Source organism: Nomascus leucogenys, chromosome 10 (genome assembly GCF_006542625.1).
Source record: "Nomascus leucogenys isolate Asia chromosome 10, Asia_NLE_v1, whole genome shotgun sequence".
In the NCBI taxonomy this organism is placed as follows: domain Eukaryota; kingdom Metazoa; phylum Chordata; class Mammalia; order Primates; family Hylobatidae; genus Nomascus; species Nomascus leucogenys.
In genome coordinates, this window is record NC_044390.1 from 99837884 (window position 1) to 99852797 (window position 14914).

At 55.4% G+C, this 14914-nt stretch overlaps 1 protein-coding gene across 3 annotated transcripts in view; it reads right to left on the reverse strand.

Annotated features, from left to right (window-relative positions):
• GOLGA3 (golgin A3) overlaps positions 1–14914 on the reverse strand; it is a 53842-nt gene that overhangs the window by 13886 nt on the left and 25042 nt on the right. For all 3 annotated transcript variants that reach the window (XM_030821745.1, XM_030821746.1, XM_030821744.1), the window contains exons 9-15: positions 12249–12386; positions 10480–10641; positions 9789–10157; positions 6367–6444; positions 4290–4553; positions 2155–2249; positions 1578–1794 (exon numbers count right to left, since the gene is read on the reverse strand). In XM_030821745.1, the coding sequence (XP_030677605.1) occupies positions 1578–1794; positions 2155–2249; positions 4290–4553; positions 6367–6444; positions 9789–10157; positions 10480–10641; positions 12249–12386 (1323 nt within the window). The remainder of the gene's footprint in view (positions 1–1577; positions 1795–2154; positions 2250–4289; positions 4554–6366; positions 6445–9788; positions 10158–10479; positions 10642–12248; positions 12387–14914) is intronic.

Below are 14914 nucleotides of genomic sequence, written 5' to 3' on the forward strand. Positions count from 1 at the left end.
GTGCTCACACCCACATGCTGCACACACACACGTGCTCACATCCCACACACAATGCACACACACTCCACATGCTGCACACACACATGCTCACACCTCACACATGCACGGATACACGCAGGCACAGGTGTGCTCTCACACCCCGCCCACTTGCTGCCTCGATGGTACCAGGCCCTTGCCAAGCACGTTCCAGTACCACCTAACTTAACCCTCACATGAGAAGGTTCTCATTCACCTCAATTTGGCCTCATTTCGCTGAGGATCAAAAAGGTCAGAAATTTGCCAAAAGTCACTACTTGCGAGGGGTGAAGCCCGGACAGACAGAAGACATCGGCTCGCGGCTGTGCTATTCCTCAGCTGCAACAGCGCGGCGAGGGGCCGGCTCTGCCCAGCCTTTGCAACCTCCCCACCCCAGCCCTTAGTGAGCCCAAAGAAGATGGCAACTGAATTAGTCTCCCCAACATTTTACAAAGCAACCAGGTGAGAGGGAGCACTTATTTATTTAATTTTAGACACAGTCTCTATCACCCAGGCTGGAGTGCAGCAGCAAAATCACGGCTACTGCAGTTTCAGCCTCCCCTCCCAGGCGGAGGCGATCCTCCCACCTCAGTATCTCAAGCATCTGGGACCACAGGCACGTGCCACCATGCCCGGGTAATATTTTTGTATTATTTGTAAATATAGGGTCTCATTATGTTGCCCAGGCTGGTCTCAAACTCCTGTGCTCAAGTGATCCTCCCACCTCGGCCTCCAAAAGCGCTGAGATTACAGGTGTGAGCCACCGTGCCCGGCCTAGTTTATTTAATTGCTGGGATTATAGGTGTGAGCCACCGTGCCTGGCCGAGTTTATTTAATTTGACAAGAAAACCCCACGTTATGATACAGTCTCTTCCTAGCCATAAATTCTTAAGTGGACAGGAGATAGAAACAAACCACATGTAAGAAGAAATACTAAGTTGTCGGTGCAAGGACGCAAATTGGAGAATAATAAATAAAATGCGGATGAACTCACTCAGGTACAACGTTATACCTACCACGAAAGGTGAGAGAGCACGGAGGGCCACGGCCTCCATGGAAGGCCATGCTCAGAGCCCTCCAGAAAGGGCACCCGCTTGTTCTGGGCCACCGCAGCGTGGCTACCTCTAAACGCTCCCTGAACCCTGCCAAATGCTGACCCCACGCCCTCACTCCTGCTTCTCAGTGAGTGCGGAGGCTGCTTTTCCTCCTGAGATGCACGGAGGTGCAGAGGCAGCTGGAACGCGAGTGGACCAGGGCAGGCCCTCCCTCTGCCCCAAGGGAGCAGCTGAACTTCTCTGAGCCAAGGAGATTTCTTGAGGAAAATCAGGTGAACGCCACAGGCCACAGACCACAGGCCGTGCGGGGTTCATGAGGGAGACGCGAGGCGATGCTCAGTCACTGTGGGTTCCTGGCAACCTCGAAGCTGAGCGGGAGTTTAGAGAGTTGCCACCTCCCACGCAAGCTCGGCCCTGCTAGCCTTTAGGGGACAACTGCCGATGGAGAGCCCTTCCCTGCACTGAGGGGCTGGTGACCCTGGCCGGGGATGGCACGCCGTTACCTACATGTAGAGCCAGGCTGCTGTCACTGCTGCCACCCTGGGCTCGGAGCTGGCCCAGCTCCGCGTCCGCAGCCTCCTTGGCCGCGAGGGCCTCCTGCAGGCGGCGGCTGAGGATGCCCACGGCGTTCTCGTAGGCCTTATGTTTGGTCTTCATCTCCTTCTGGGCGCTGGTCAAGTCTGAGCCCAGCCGCCTCATCTTCTGCTTCTGTTCCGTGATGGCCCTGGGGTGTCACGAGGGAGACACAGGAGGAAGCTGAATTATCCCGACGTGACCGTCTGGCATTCTGGTTCGCCTACCCCCGCCCCCCCCACCTCCCCCCGGCTCCCCCACCTCCCCCCCGGCCCACCTCCCCCCAACCCCCCCACCTCCCCCCGCCCCCCACCTCCCCCCAACCCCCCCCACCTCCCCCCAGCCCCCCCACCTCTCCCCAACCTCCCCCCCGCCCCCCCACCTCCCCCGGCTCCCCCACCTCCCCCCGGCCTCACCTCCCCCCCCCCCACCTCCCCCCGGCCCCCCACCTCCCCCAACCTCCCCCACCTCCCCCCGGCCCCCCACCTCTCCCCGGCACACGCAGACTTACTTCCGGGCTTCTTGTTGCAACTCTTCGATTTGTTTCTTCAGCGCCTCATTGGCCTCTGTGACCGCGACCAGCTGCTCCTTATCGAACTGCAATGACTTTGGAAGGGAAGGAGGGCGTGAGAAGCGGCAATGCCACCCCCACCCTGTCTCCCCTCCCTGGCTCCAGCCCATCACCCCCACCAAAGGCACTGCTCAGGTTCGCCCTGGAGGACTTGGGCCTTGAGAAAAATCCTGAGAGAGACGTCTGCCTTCTTACAAACCACTTTTTTTTTTTGAGATGGAGTCTCGCTCTGTCACCCAGGCTGGAGTGCAGGGGCGCAATCTCAGCTCACTGCAACCTCTGCCTCCCAGGTTCAAGTGATTCTCCTGCCTCGGCCTCCCAAGTGGCTGGGACTACAGGTGCCTACCACTACGCCCGGCTAATTTTTATATTTTTAGTAGAGACAGGGTTTCACCATATTGGCCAGGCTAGTCTTGAACTCCTGACCTCATGATCCACCTGCCTCGGCCTCCCGAAGTGCTGGGATTACAGGTGTGAGCCACCACACTTGGCCACAAACCACTCATTACTGAGGCCAACAAGCATTTCCAAACACTGTCTAGAGCATCAGAGGCACAACAGGACATGACTGGTTCATAGGAAAGCCTGTGGACCCAGGACCTCTCCTCCAAACCCCCAGGACCCAGGACCCCTCCCCAGGGCCCCAAGAACCCTCCCCAAGGCCCCCAGGACCCCTCCCTGGAGAGCCCCAGACCCCTCCCCAGAGCCCCCGGGAACCCTCCCCACAAGCCCCTGGATCCTCTCCCCACAGCCCCCAGACCCCTACCCTAGAGCCCCCAGGACCCTTCCTGAGACCCTGAGACCCTTCCCCGGAGACCCCAGGACCCCCCCCAGAGACCCCAGGACCCTTCCCTGGACCCCCCCTGGATGCCCTCCTCAGGATCAACTGTGAACACTGAGGGCCGAGTCCCCGACCTGCTCCTGCCCTCGCAGCCTTTCCCCAGTTCCTGTGTGAGGCGAGTCCCCACGACCAGCCCAGGCCTGCAGCTGTGGGGTCTGAACACGCTCTGTCCGCACTGCTGAGTCCTGCAAGCCTCCTGCAGCCCAAGGAGCCGGCCCTCCCCTCGGCCCACCTCCCCGCCCCAGCACCAGCACTAATCCATCAGCCCCCACTTTCCAACACTGATGGCGCCGGCCACACCACCTACTCACAGGCCTCAGCCTGGCTCCTAATGAGCCAGACACGCTGACCAATCTGCCTGCTGGGACCTTGGCTCAGTCCTCTCAGGCAACTTCAGAAACATCATAAGCAAAGCGTAGCGCTTGGTCTAACGTGCCATCAGACGACTCTCCCCAAATTTACTGTTGTTCTCCTGATTTCTCGTCTCACCTCCCGGTTCCTCAGCCTGGATGTCTGGACAGGATCCTGGACTGCAGCCTCCATCCCACACCCCTCACCCCTCACCTGCTCTGCTACCTGCAGCTGAGAAACTGTCACCAGCATCCCAGACACCCACTGCGTGCAGAAGCCAGTCCAGGCTCAGCTTCCACAGGAACATGACTAGCTCTGGTCCGTCCCAGCTCCACACTCAGCAACGAAGGACTCCTAGGGTCCCCGGGCCCCGACGCCCTGCCCTGACGTGGGGTCTCCACAAAACACTCACCCTTGCTTTCTGCATGACAGCCGCTGTCCTCTCACATGCTAGATCCCGGGAGCCCATGGCAATGGGGAGAAGCTGGGTGCCTCACAGGGCCTCCTCACTCCCTCCCTTCATGCACCATCGCCACCTGGACTTACCAGGCCTCACTGGACTGCCCCTCCTATGCTCCAGGTGGGCCTTGTTCCCAGCTGTTCTTCCAAGAGCCTCTCCCACCTTGGCCCTACCCCACCCCAGACACAGGCCCCGCCCCAAGGCCCCACCCAGATACAGGCTCCGCCCCAGACCCTGATCCAGACACAGGCCCCACCCCAGACACAGGCCCCGCCCCAACAAGGCCCCACCCAGATACAGGCCCCGCCCCAGACCCTGATCCAGACACAGGCCCCGCCCCAGACACAAGCCCCTCCCCAAGCACTTTGGCCGAATCCTCCCCAAATCCTCCCCATCGAGTGAATCAACCCTACACGGACAGACCTGCAAGTGTGTTTCCATCTCGTCTCGCTCCTTCTGTGCCGACTGGAGATGCCCTTCAAGGTCCGCCATCTGCTGACGGACCTGGGCCGCCTCTCTGTGCAGGCGCGAGAGCTCCGCCTCCGTGGCCCGCTTCTCCCCGTGCACTTGCATCAGCTCCTGCCGCAGCTCCTTCAGCTCCGAGTCCAGCCTCTTCCTGGTGGCTTTCAGCTCACTGATGAGCTGGTCTTTGGAGGTGGCGTCGCGCCGGTAGGCCTCCACCATCACCTGCCAAAGACGGAAGCTGTGAGCGGACGCTGGGCGGTGGGGCGTGGTGGGGGTTCCCGGGGATCAAGCTGGCTTCAACAAAAATGTTTACCACTTATCGGGGGCATAGCTTTTTTGAAGTAAAGATACATTTCATCAAATCTAAGGCTCCATTGACTGAGACACACCATTGTTTATCCACAGGTGACATCACTGCCTGTTTAAACAAGAGTCTGTGTGGTGCACAAGGCGGTCACACCGGCCTCGTAGATGTCTCCTCTATTCCAAGGAGTCTGGCTGTCTCCTGACTTCAGTTGCACTGCTTTGCTTCCAACAGTGCTTTGCATCCCCTTGCTTGTGGGTCAGTAATAAAGCAAAGAAGGACTCATGACACTGCTTCAGGGGCTGCCCTTGCTCAGAAATAAAACACAGCAGGCCGGGCGTGGTGGCTCACACTTGTAATCCCAGCACTCTGGGAGCCCGAGCTGGCTGATCACCTGAGGTCAGGAGTTCAAAACCAGCCTGGCCAACAAGGTGAAAACCCCGTCTCTACTAAAAATACAAAAAACTAGCCAGGCGTGATGGTGCATGGTTGTAGTCCCAACTACTCAGGAGGCTGAGGCATGAGAATCACTTGAACCTGGCAGTTGGAGGATGCAGTGAGCAGAGACAGCACTACTGCACTCCAGCCCAGGAGACACAGCCAGACTCTGTCTCAAAAAAAAATAAAATACAGCAGCACTCACGATACAGCTCCAGGGGTCACCCTTGCTCAGATCCCATAAAATCCAACAGTCCTTCCTTCACTGACACAAAATTTATATTCCATGTCTCTTTGGGTAACCAAAATTTGTTTCAATGCTGGAACTCCATGTGCATTTTTCAAAGACATTTTAAATGGCAAACCCAACCTGTGTGTTAACAACACCGCACAACACACAGCTCCCTGGAGTGAGCACAACAGGGTATGCTGACAGGTGCTCCAGTGACAGCCGCCCCTGGAGATCTGAGGGGCCAACACCCCCACCCCGCTGTGGAAGTGTGTCTTGACTTTGCAGATTAAGTACCTTTAAAAAAAGTTAAAGAGCGGCCGGGCGCGGTGGCTCACGCTTGTAATCCCAGCACTTTGGGAGGCCGAGGCGGGTGGATCACGAGGTCAGGAGATCGAGACCACGGTGAAACCCCGTCTCTACTAAAAATACAAAAAATTAGCCGGGCGTGGTGGCGGGCGCCTGTAGTCCCAGCTACTCGGAGAGGCTGAGGCAGGAGAATGGCGTGAACCCGGGAGGTGGAGCTTGCAGTGAGCCGAGATCGCGCCACTGCACTCCAGCCTGGGTGAAAGAGCAAGACTCCGTCTCAAAAAAAAAAAAAAAAAAAAAAAAAAAGTTAAAGAGGGGTGGGCGCGGTGACTCACACCTGTAATCCCAGCACTTTGGGAGGCCGAGGCGGGTGGATCACCTGAGGTCATGAGATTGAGACCATCCTGGCTAACACGGAGAAACCCCGTCTCAAAATACAAAGTACAAAAAATTAGCCGGGCGTGGTGGAGGACGCCTGTAGTCCCAGCTACTCGGGAGGCTGAGGCAGGAGAATAGCTTGAACCCGGGAGCCGGAGCTTGCAGTGAGCCGAGATCGCGTCACTGCACTCCAGCCTGGCCGACAGAGAGAGACTCCGTCTCAAAAAAAAAAAAAAAAAAAAAAAAAAAGTTAAAGAGAACTCAAGATGTTACCTTCTTCTCAACTTCAATGACATTGGAATTGCTAAGCAATTAAACCACAGAAAACTCTGTTCATATGCTTGTTTCAAGTGAAGAAATCAACAACACATTTTTACCTTTTGTTGAAGAAACTGTTCCTTTATTTTTTGCGTTTGCTTTTTCAGAGCGGCAGTCTCCTGCTGCAGGTGTTCCACCTGTGGGGGACATGTGCACAGACATTACACTGAGGGCTCCAGGAGGGGAATGTGTCTGCACAGATGTTACACTGAAGGCTCCAGGAGGGGAACACATCTGCACAAATGTTAGAGAGAGCTCCAGGAGGAGACACATCCTCACAGATGTTACACTGAGGGCTCCAGGAAAGGACACATCTGCAGAGCTGTTACACTGAGGGCTCCAGAAGGGGCCACATCTGCAGAGATGATACACTGAGGGCTCCAGAAGGGGCCACATCTGCAGAGATGATACACTGAGGGCTCCAGAAGGGGACACATCTGCAGAGATGATACACTGAGGGCTCCAGGAGGAGACACATCCTCACAGATGTTACACTGAGGGCTCCAGGAAAGGACATATCTGCAGAGTTGTTACACTGAGGGCTCCAGGAGGGGAATGTGTCTGCAGAGATGTTACACTGAGGGCTCCAAGAGGGGGATGCATGTGCATGAATATTACACTGAGGGCTACAGCAGGGGGACACATCTACACAGAGGTTACACTGAGGGCTCCAGGAGGGGGATGCAACTACACAGACATTACACTGATGGCTCCAGGAGGGCACCCATCTGCACAGATGTTATAGGAAGAAGCATTTGTGTTCTGACGGGAACTGGTGGTTCCTAAGGCCTGGGCTCTCCCTCCTCACCACTGACAGCATGAAGGCACAGTGAGGAGCAGGGAGGTGGGAGAGGGGATGAGGCCAGGGGACACTCCAGCCCAGGGCTGGGCAAGCCTTTCTTGGAGATGCCTGATGGGAAACGACGGCAGCTCACAGGCTGCATGTCAGTCACAGCTCCTCAACAATGCTCTTGCAGCACAGGCGCAGCTCCAGGCAACGCACAGGTGAGTGAGCAGGGCTGTTCCAGTGACAGTTTACAGAACCCGGTGTTGGGCTGCACCCACAGGCTGAGGGTGCTGACCCCGGGCTCTGGTCCTTGTCCTGCAAAGTCTCTTGGAGCCCAGCCCATTCAGCCCAGGAGCTTGTGAGAAATGCAGAGCCTCAGGCCCCACACAGACCTGCCCCACAGGACCTGCACTCGGAGGGCCCCACACAGACCCACCGCTCAGGACCTGCACTCGGAGGGCCCCACACAGACCCACCGCTCGGGACCTGCACTCGGAGGGCCCCACACAGACCCCCCACCCGCACTCGGGCCCCCACCCCCCCCGCCCACTCAGGGCCCCACACAGACCCACCGCTCGGGACCTGCACTCGGAGGGCCCCACACAGACCCCACCGCACGGGACCTGCACTCGGAGGGCCCCCACCACCAGACCCCACCGCCACCGGGACCTGCACTCGGAGGGCCCCACACAGACCCACCGCACGGGACCTGCACTCGGAGGGTCCCGGAGGACTCAGGAACACGTGTGTTTGTGAAACACTTCTCTACCTCAGCAAACAGCTCTCAGCGCACACACATAGGGGGCGGCCGACTCCAGAAATAGGGAAGAGCTTGTTTAGGGCCTAGGTTTTCTGTCTGGATATAGAACACACTGCATGCAAATCCTAGTTATCACTAGAGCACGACTGAAGAATGAGCCTTTTTCCCTACAACGTAGAGGGCGGTCCCTCAGGAGCCCTCCTGCGAAGGATCAAAGTGCTGGTTGTTCCACAAGCATCATTCATCCCTTCCGATGATCCTCACGTCACCTGCCCCTGGCCCCACAGCAGCTCCCACAGTGGGCAACAGACTTGGAACTCAGCAAACAGGGAGCCATGGTCAGAAAAACCTCAGCCCTCACGTGGATACTGCTGTGTCAAGATGCCTAGGGAACGCAGTGGCTCATGCCTGTAATCCCAGCACTTTGGGAGGCTGAGGCGGGCAGTTCACTCGAGACTAAGAGTTTGAGACCCGCTTGAGCAACATGGCAAAACCCCATATCTATTTAAAAAAAAAAAAAAGATGGCCGGGGACGCGTGCACATTCCGACAAGGCCAGGCAGAGTGGCCAACACCAGGCAGGCCCAGGAGGCCAGTCCGTCTCCCAGTCGGCTGACTGTGGTCCCCAGGTGGAAAACAGACTTCAGAGCTAGGAAGGCAGCTTCCGAGATAAGGTCACCGCTACCACCACCTTCATTTGCCCTGGGGAAAACAGCCCAACCCAGGGGTTAACTTGGATTAAATAACTGCCAGTAATGACAACACAGGTAAAATTCCAATATGAGAAATAACATCTAGCTCCACAAAAGTCTCTCTCAGAGCCTTCCAGGTATCAGCTGTTTCTTACTGATCTAATGGTCAGTAAAATCAAGTTTAAATTCATCCACAGAATTTGGACAATTCCTCTAAATTTACTCCCCCAACACTGTAAACAGCAATGACCTTTCTGAGTGCCTCTTTACTAGAAAATCACTTAGTACAGGTCAGTGTTTGTAGGGACAGCTTCCTTCAGAAAGGAGGGAAAACAGGCTCATGATTTCCTCTTGCCCTTGATCCTTATAGAGTGGGATTTAAAGACAGAATAGGCCGGTTGCGGTGGCTCACACCTGTAATCCCAGCACTTCGAGAGGCCGAGGTGAGCAGATTATGAGGTCAAGAGATCCAGACCATCCTGGCCAACATGGTGAAACCCGGTCTCTACTAAAAATACAATAATTAGCTGGGTGTGGTGGCACGCACCTGTAGTCCCAGCTACTCGGGAGACTGAGGCAGGAGAATCACTTGAACCCCAGAGGCAGAGGTTGCAGTGAGCCAAGATCGCGGCACTGCACTCCAGCCTGGCGACAGAGTGAGACTCCATCTCAAAAAAAAAAAAAAGAAAAAGAGTCAGGCGCGGTGGCTCACGCCTGTAATCCAAGCACTGTGGGAGGCGGAGGCAGGCGGATCACTTGAGGTTAGGAGTTCGAGACTAGCCTGGCCAACATGGCAAAACCCCATCTCTACTAAAAATACAAAAATTAGCTGGGCACAGTGGCGCACACCTGTAATCCCAGCTACTCAGGAAGCTGAGGCACAAGAATCGCCTGAACCTGGGAGGTGGAGGTTGCAGTGAGCGGAGATCATCCCACTGCACTCCAGCCTGGGCAACACAGCGAGACTGTTGAAGAGGAGAGAAGAGGGAAGAGGAGAGAAGAGGGAAGAGGAGAGAAAAGAGAAGGGAAGGGAGAAGGGAAGAGGGGAGGGAAGAGGGGAGGGAAGAGGGGAGGGAAGAGGGGAGGGAAGAGGGGAGGGAAGAGGGAGGGGAGGGGAGGGAACGGAAGGGAAGGGAAGGGGAGAAGGAAAAGAAAGAAAGAAAAGAAAGAAAGCAGCAAATAGTCAGCATCATTCCTGCACGGAGGGTTCTGATTCAAAACAAAACACAGCAGAATGCATTACCTGGCCGGATTTGATGGCTAATTCTTCTCTTAACTTCTCTAAAGTTTCCGACGTTTCCTCGGTACCTTCTTCCAAGCGTCTTGCTCCTCTCTCAAGCTCCTCCTTGCCACTCTTGGCTGCCTGCAGAGCCGCCTCCAAGACGATCTTCTCGTTCTGCAGGAGGCAGATCGTGTCCTCCCTGGAGGCGGCCTCACCCTGCAGCTCCCCCAGCCTGGCCTGCAGCTCGTCGTAGTGTGTCTGCAGAGCATCGAGGGCCTGCTCCCTGCTCTGCAGAGCCTCCTGAGTCAAGGTGAGCTGTTTCATCAGGTCCAGGTGCTCCTGCTGCAAAGCCTCAAGCTGCTGGTCTCGCTGGAGCAAAGTCAACTTCACCTGGAGAAGGAATGAAGCCCACATGGCTGCGCCTGACCCTACTCCGAGAATGTATGCCCTTTTCCTGTTCGGGTTTCAAGTAATTTTGATGGACACTATGGTGGGTCTTTTTTTTCACACACAGTCCTGGTGTAGAAGAACCAGCAGGGCGAACACAGGGTCAGGTCTGCAGCAGCAGCAGCAGCATCTGACCGACAGTCCAACTCCCGCCCGAGCGGACGTGGCCCCACAGCAGGGGACCGCCCGGTCTCCTTGTGTGCAGTCCTGGCTGCTCGGGATCACCTGAGGCCTGGGTCCAGCCTGAAGGGCTGCAGGGACTTACCCGCTCCAGCTGCTGCTCCAGGGATGCCGCCGAGTCCGCCATCCTCTGCAGCCGCTCCCTCTCGCCTTCAAACTCTTCCAGCCTCCTCTGGAGGTCCTCCTCCACCATCGTCTTTGCCTCCTGAATCTGCATGAAGGCTGCTTCCTGATCCAACATGTCAGCCTGAGCCCAGGAAACAACGCATTTTTAAAAAGGCAGGAAACCTTAATAGTGAACAGCAGCCAGTGGCCTCGTGCTCTGCAGAGAAACCCACCGCCCTGGCATGGGCCCCATCCATGTCCTCATCCTGTCTACCAACTGCAGACTGAGGGCCCAGGGCGGGCAGCTGGGCCGCCCACCAACCAGGAGACCGAGGCCAGGCCCAGCCCAGGCCAGCAACCCCGTGTGAAGGACTCGGACCCACTGGTGAGCAGAGCCTCCCCGACTTTCTCGTGTGGCGACAGGTGCCTCCTTTCGGGAGTGAGACCCGGACATGCTCTCACAAGAGCGGTGCTTGGTGCTACCGGGTAAGAGACCAGAGGCCCCCGCAGTGAACACAGCCTGCATTCTGGCTATGGATGAGCCCTCACATCGGGGTACACTTCTTAGGGAAAACACAAATTCCTAACTTGAAATTCTTTTCAATTCTTCTCTACTAAGCCCTTGAAGCACTATGGCTGATGCAACGTGATTCTTGTCATTCCCAGCCAGGCGGCCCAGCTAATGCCACAGAGAGGTGGGGGCAGTCGCAGGAGATGAGAAACCACGTGAGGCTGCAGAGAGCTCCCTGTACGACTGGAAAGGTCGGCAACGAGACCAGCCCAGCAGCACCCAGCACAGAACCTCCCTCCACACACTGCCTTGGGGTTTTACACCATTTCTTCTTCTTTAATTTTTCCACAAGGCTATCAAGTAGGTGACACTATCCCCATTTTATAAAGATGAGACTCACGCCTGTAATCCCAGGAATTTGGGAGGCCGAGGCAGGCGAATCACCTGAGGTCAAGAGTTTGAGACTGGCCTGGCCAACATGGTGAGACCCCATCTCTACTAAAAATACAAAAAATTAGCAGGGTGTGGTGATGAGCGCCTGTAATCCCAGCTACTCGGGAGGCTGAGGCAGGAGAATCGCTTGAACTTGGTAGGTGGAGGTTGCAGTGAGCCGAGATCGCACCACTGCACTCCACCCTGGGCGACAAAAGCAAAATTCCACCTCAAAAAAAAAAAAAAAAGATGACAACGAGGCTCAGAGAGGTAAGAAATTGTCCAGGGCCCCTTGATAGCTAAAGGAGAACAGCTATCAAGGCTGCTGCATTTCTGTCCTCTGGAGACGGCTGTGCAGGCAGCGGCCATGACCTTGACAGCGTGTGGTTGCTGGAGGGTTAAATGGCAATGCAGGCTGAGTGCTCAGAAAGCAAAGAAAATCCTCTCATCACTAGGCTTCGACAGGCTGTCAGGCACAAACGCACTGGCCCCTTCCTCCTTACCCACTCTGTACCCAGCACCATCCCTGACTGGCAATGACTGATGGCCGGGGGCCTAGGCCCGAGGCGGGGCTTGCAGGAAAAGAGCCGCAAGTACTCACTGCACTAAGCCCCCACAGGTGAGGGATGAGGGGTGGGGGCGGGGGGGGCGGTCCCAAAGCCTTAACGAGTGGTCACTGCAGGCCATCCATGAGAATATTTGAGATACACACAGAGAGATAGAACATGTAAGAAAAAACACACGGTATCTATGTCTGTGTATGCGTATGTTCTCCTAACCTTCCACGGCCCTGGCCGCAGCCTCACCTCAATGCCCTGCAGCTGTGCCGCAATGCGCCCCTTCTCCTTCATGGACCTGTGCTGAGTTTCCGTCAGCTGCTGGGACAGGGACACATTCTCGAGTTTCAGGTGCTCCAGGAGACCTGCCTGGGTCATCTGTCCAACCTTAAAAAAAAAAACCACAAAGTAAAAAGTTGCTCAATTTCAAGCAAGAAATGCAGACCAGCCTGTCCCTGGAGGCCCCAGGGTGAGGGTCACTGGCTGCCCCCTCAGTGTCTCCCACGCAAGCCCCACTACCCACCACACGTCTTCCCACCTCAGAATATGTGCTGTCTGGGCTCTGTGTGCCTGAGTGGGAGGGCGGGCCATCAGCCAGCGCTCATCATGCTGTTTGTACCTCATCAGACTGCGGTTTGTAGCAGCACCTACCCACAAGTCCCCACTGACAAGGCATCTGTGAGCCCCTATGGGTGAGGAGCCTTATCTTAACTGACCAAATCCAGCCAGACACACACCAGGGCCTGCCCTCAGCCAGACGCCCGACAGGTGCCATTTCAGGGATGCAGCCTTTACAGCCCAGCTAGGGCCCGGCCCAGACCCCGAGGTGCTCAGGCCCACCCTGGCCAAGCGTCTCGTGAAAAAGCCCAGTACCATGGCGCTGAGGAGGACGGTGTCAGTCAAGGGAAGCAGCACTGAAAAGGAGGTGTGAGGACAGCCTGGGGCCTGCGGCTGGACCTGCCCGCGTCGCCTCTAGCTCCATGCTGCTTCCTGGAGTGCAGTGTGAGACGTGACAGCAGCCACAGGCTCCGGGACCTCAGGAGAAGGTGCACAGAGCCAGGGAACACAGCCTTTGCTGGGACTGTGTTTCGAGACCATGAAAGCAGACAGACTGCCTGGAATTCTCCTCCTTCCTGAACGTTACTGGGAATGAAGGGATACATTTGGGTACCAAAAAAATGTATTAAAAACTCTGATTGAGGAATGCTGAACCTGGGTCCCAAAGGTATTTGGAAAAAGCAGTGAGGGCCCGGCAGTGGCTCATCCTGTAATCCCAGCACGCTGGGAAGCTGAGGCAGGAGGATCACGTGAGCCCAGGAGTTCAAAACCTGCTTAGGCAACATAGCGAAACCCTGTCCTTACAGAAGATTTTTAAACAATTAGCCAAGTGTAATGGCGTTCACCTATGTCCCAGCTACTTGGGGGGCTGAGGCAGGAGGACTGTTTGAGCCCAAGAGGTCAAGGCTGCAGGGAGCTATGATGGTAACACTGAATTCCAGCAGCCTGGGTGACAGGGCAAGACCCTGTCTCCGAAAAAAAAAGCAGATAGGGCTCTGGAGCCACCACTGCTTTGAAGCTTCCTCTCTTTTTGTTGTCCAGGCTACACCACCACACTTCCTTGTTGTTGTTTTTTTGTGTTTTTTTTTTTGAGACAAAGTCTGGCTCTGTTGCCCAGGCTGAAGTGTGGAGTGCTGTGGCACAATCTTGGCTCACTACAACCTCTGCCTCCCGGATTCAAGCACGTCTCATGCCTCAGCCTCCCAAGTAGCTGGGACTACAGGCACTCGCCACCACACCTGGCTAACTGTTGCATTTTTAGTAGAGATGGGGTTTCGCCATGTTAGCCAGGCTGGTCTTGAACTCCTGGCCTCAAGTGATCAGCCCGTCTCGGCCTCTCAAAGTGCTAGGATTACAGGCATGAGCTACTGCACCTGGCCCAAACTATACTTCTAAAATACACCTAGCTTGGCCTACGTCTTTAAATACTACCTCAGGTAAGTGCACTGCAGCTTTAAAAAAGTGTATTAATTTATATACTGATTTGTTTCCAAGTTATGTTGTAAGTAAAACAAATGCTTTTCTGTATTGTTCTTTGGCTTAAAAAATATGTAATAGGTCGAGTGTGGTGGCTCACGCCTGTAATCCCAGCACTTTGGGAGGCTGAGGAAGGCGGGTCACAAGGTCAGGAGTTCGAGACGAGCTTGGCCAAGATGGTGAAACCCTGTCTCTACTAAAAATACAAAAATTAGCCGGGGATGGTGGCAGGCGCCTGTAATCCCAGCTACTTGGGAGGCTGAGGCAGGAGAATCACTTGAACCCAGGAGACAGAGGTTGCAGTGAGCCGAGATCACACCACTGTACTCCAGCCTGGGAGACAGGGCAAGACTCCATCTCAAAACAAACAAACCAAAAAGTAACAAAAATTGAAGAAAACTTCTATTGTGTATATTTGTAACTCTAGATGTAAAAGGAACATTTGGTGGAATTAGTATTTCACATTCCCCTCTTGAGAAATAAAGTTTTAATAAATTTGTAATATTTTATCTGGGAAAAAAAAATTCCACAGCTAATTAAAAAATAATAGGCCAGGTGCGGTGGCTCACGCCTGTAATCCCAACACTTTGGGAGGCTGAGGCAGGCATCACTTGAGCCCAGGAGTTCGAGGCCAGCCTGGGCAACATGGCAAAACCCTGTCTCTACAAAAAATACAAAACTTAGCCGGGCATGGTGGCACATGCCTGTGATCCCAGCTAGTTGAGGCTGAGGTAGGAGAATCGCTTGAGTCTGAGAGGTTGAGGCTGCAGTGAGCTGAGGTCGCACCACTGTTCTCCAGCCTGGGTGACGGAGTGAGACACGGTCTCAAAAAAAAACCAAAAACAAAAAGACTGAGGCTGACCAAAGGTACTCTTCAGCAT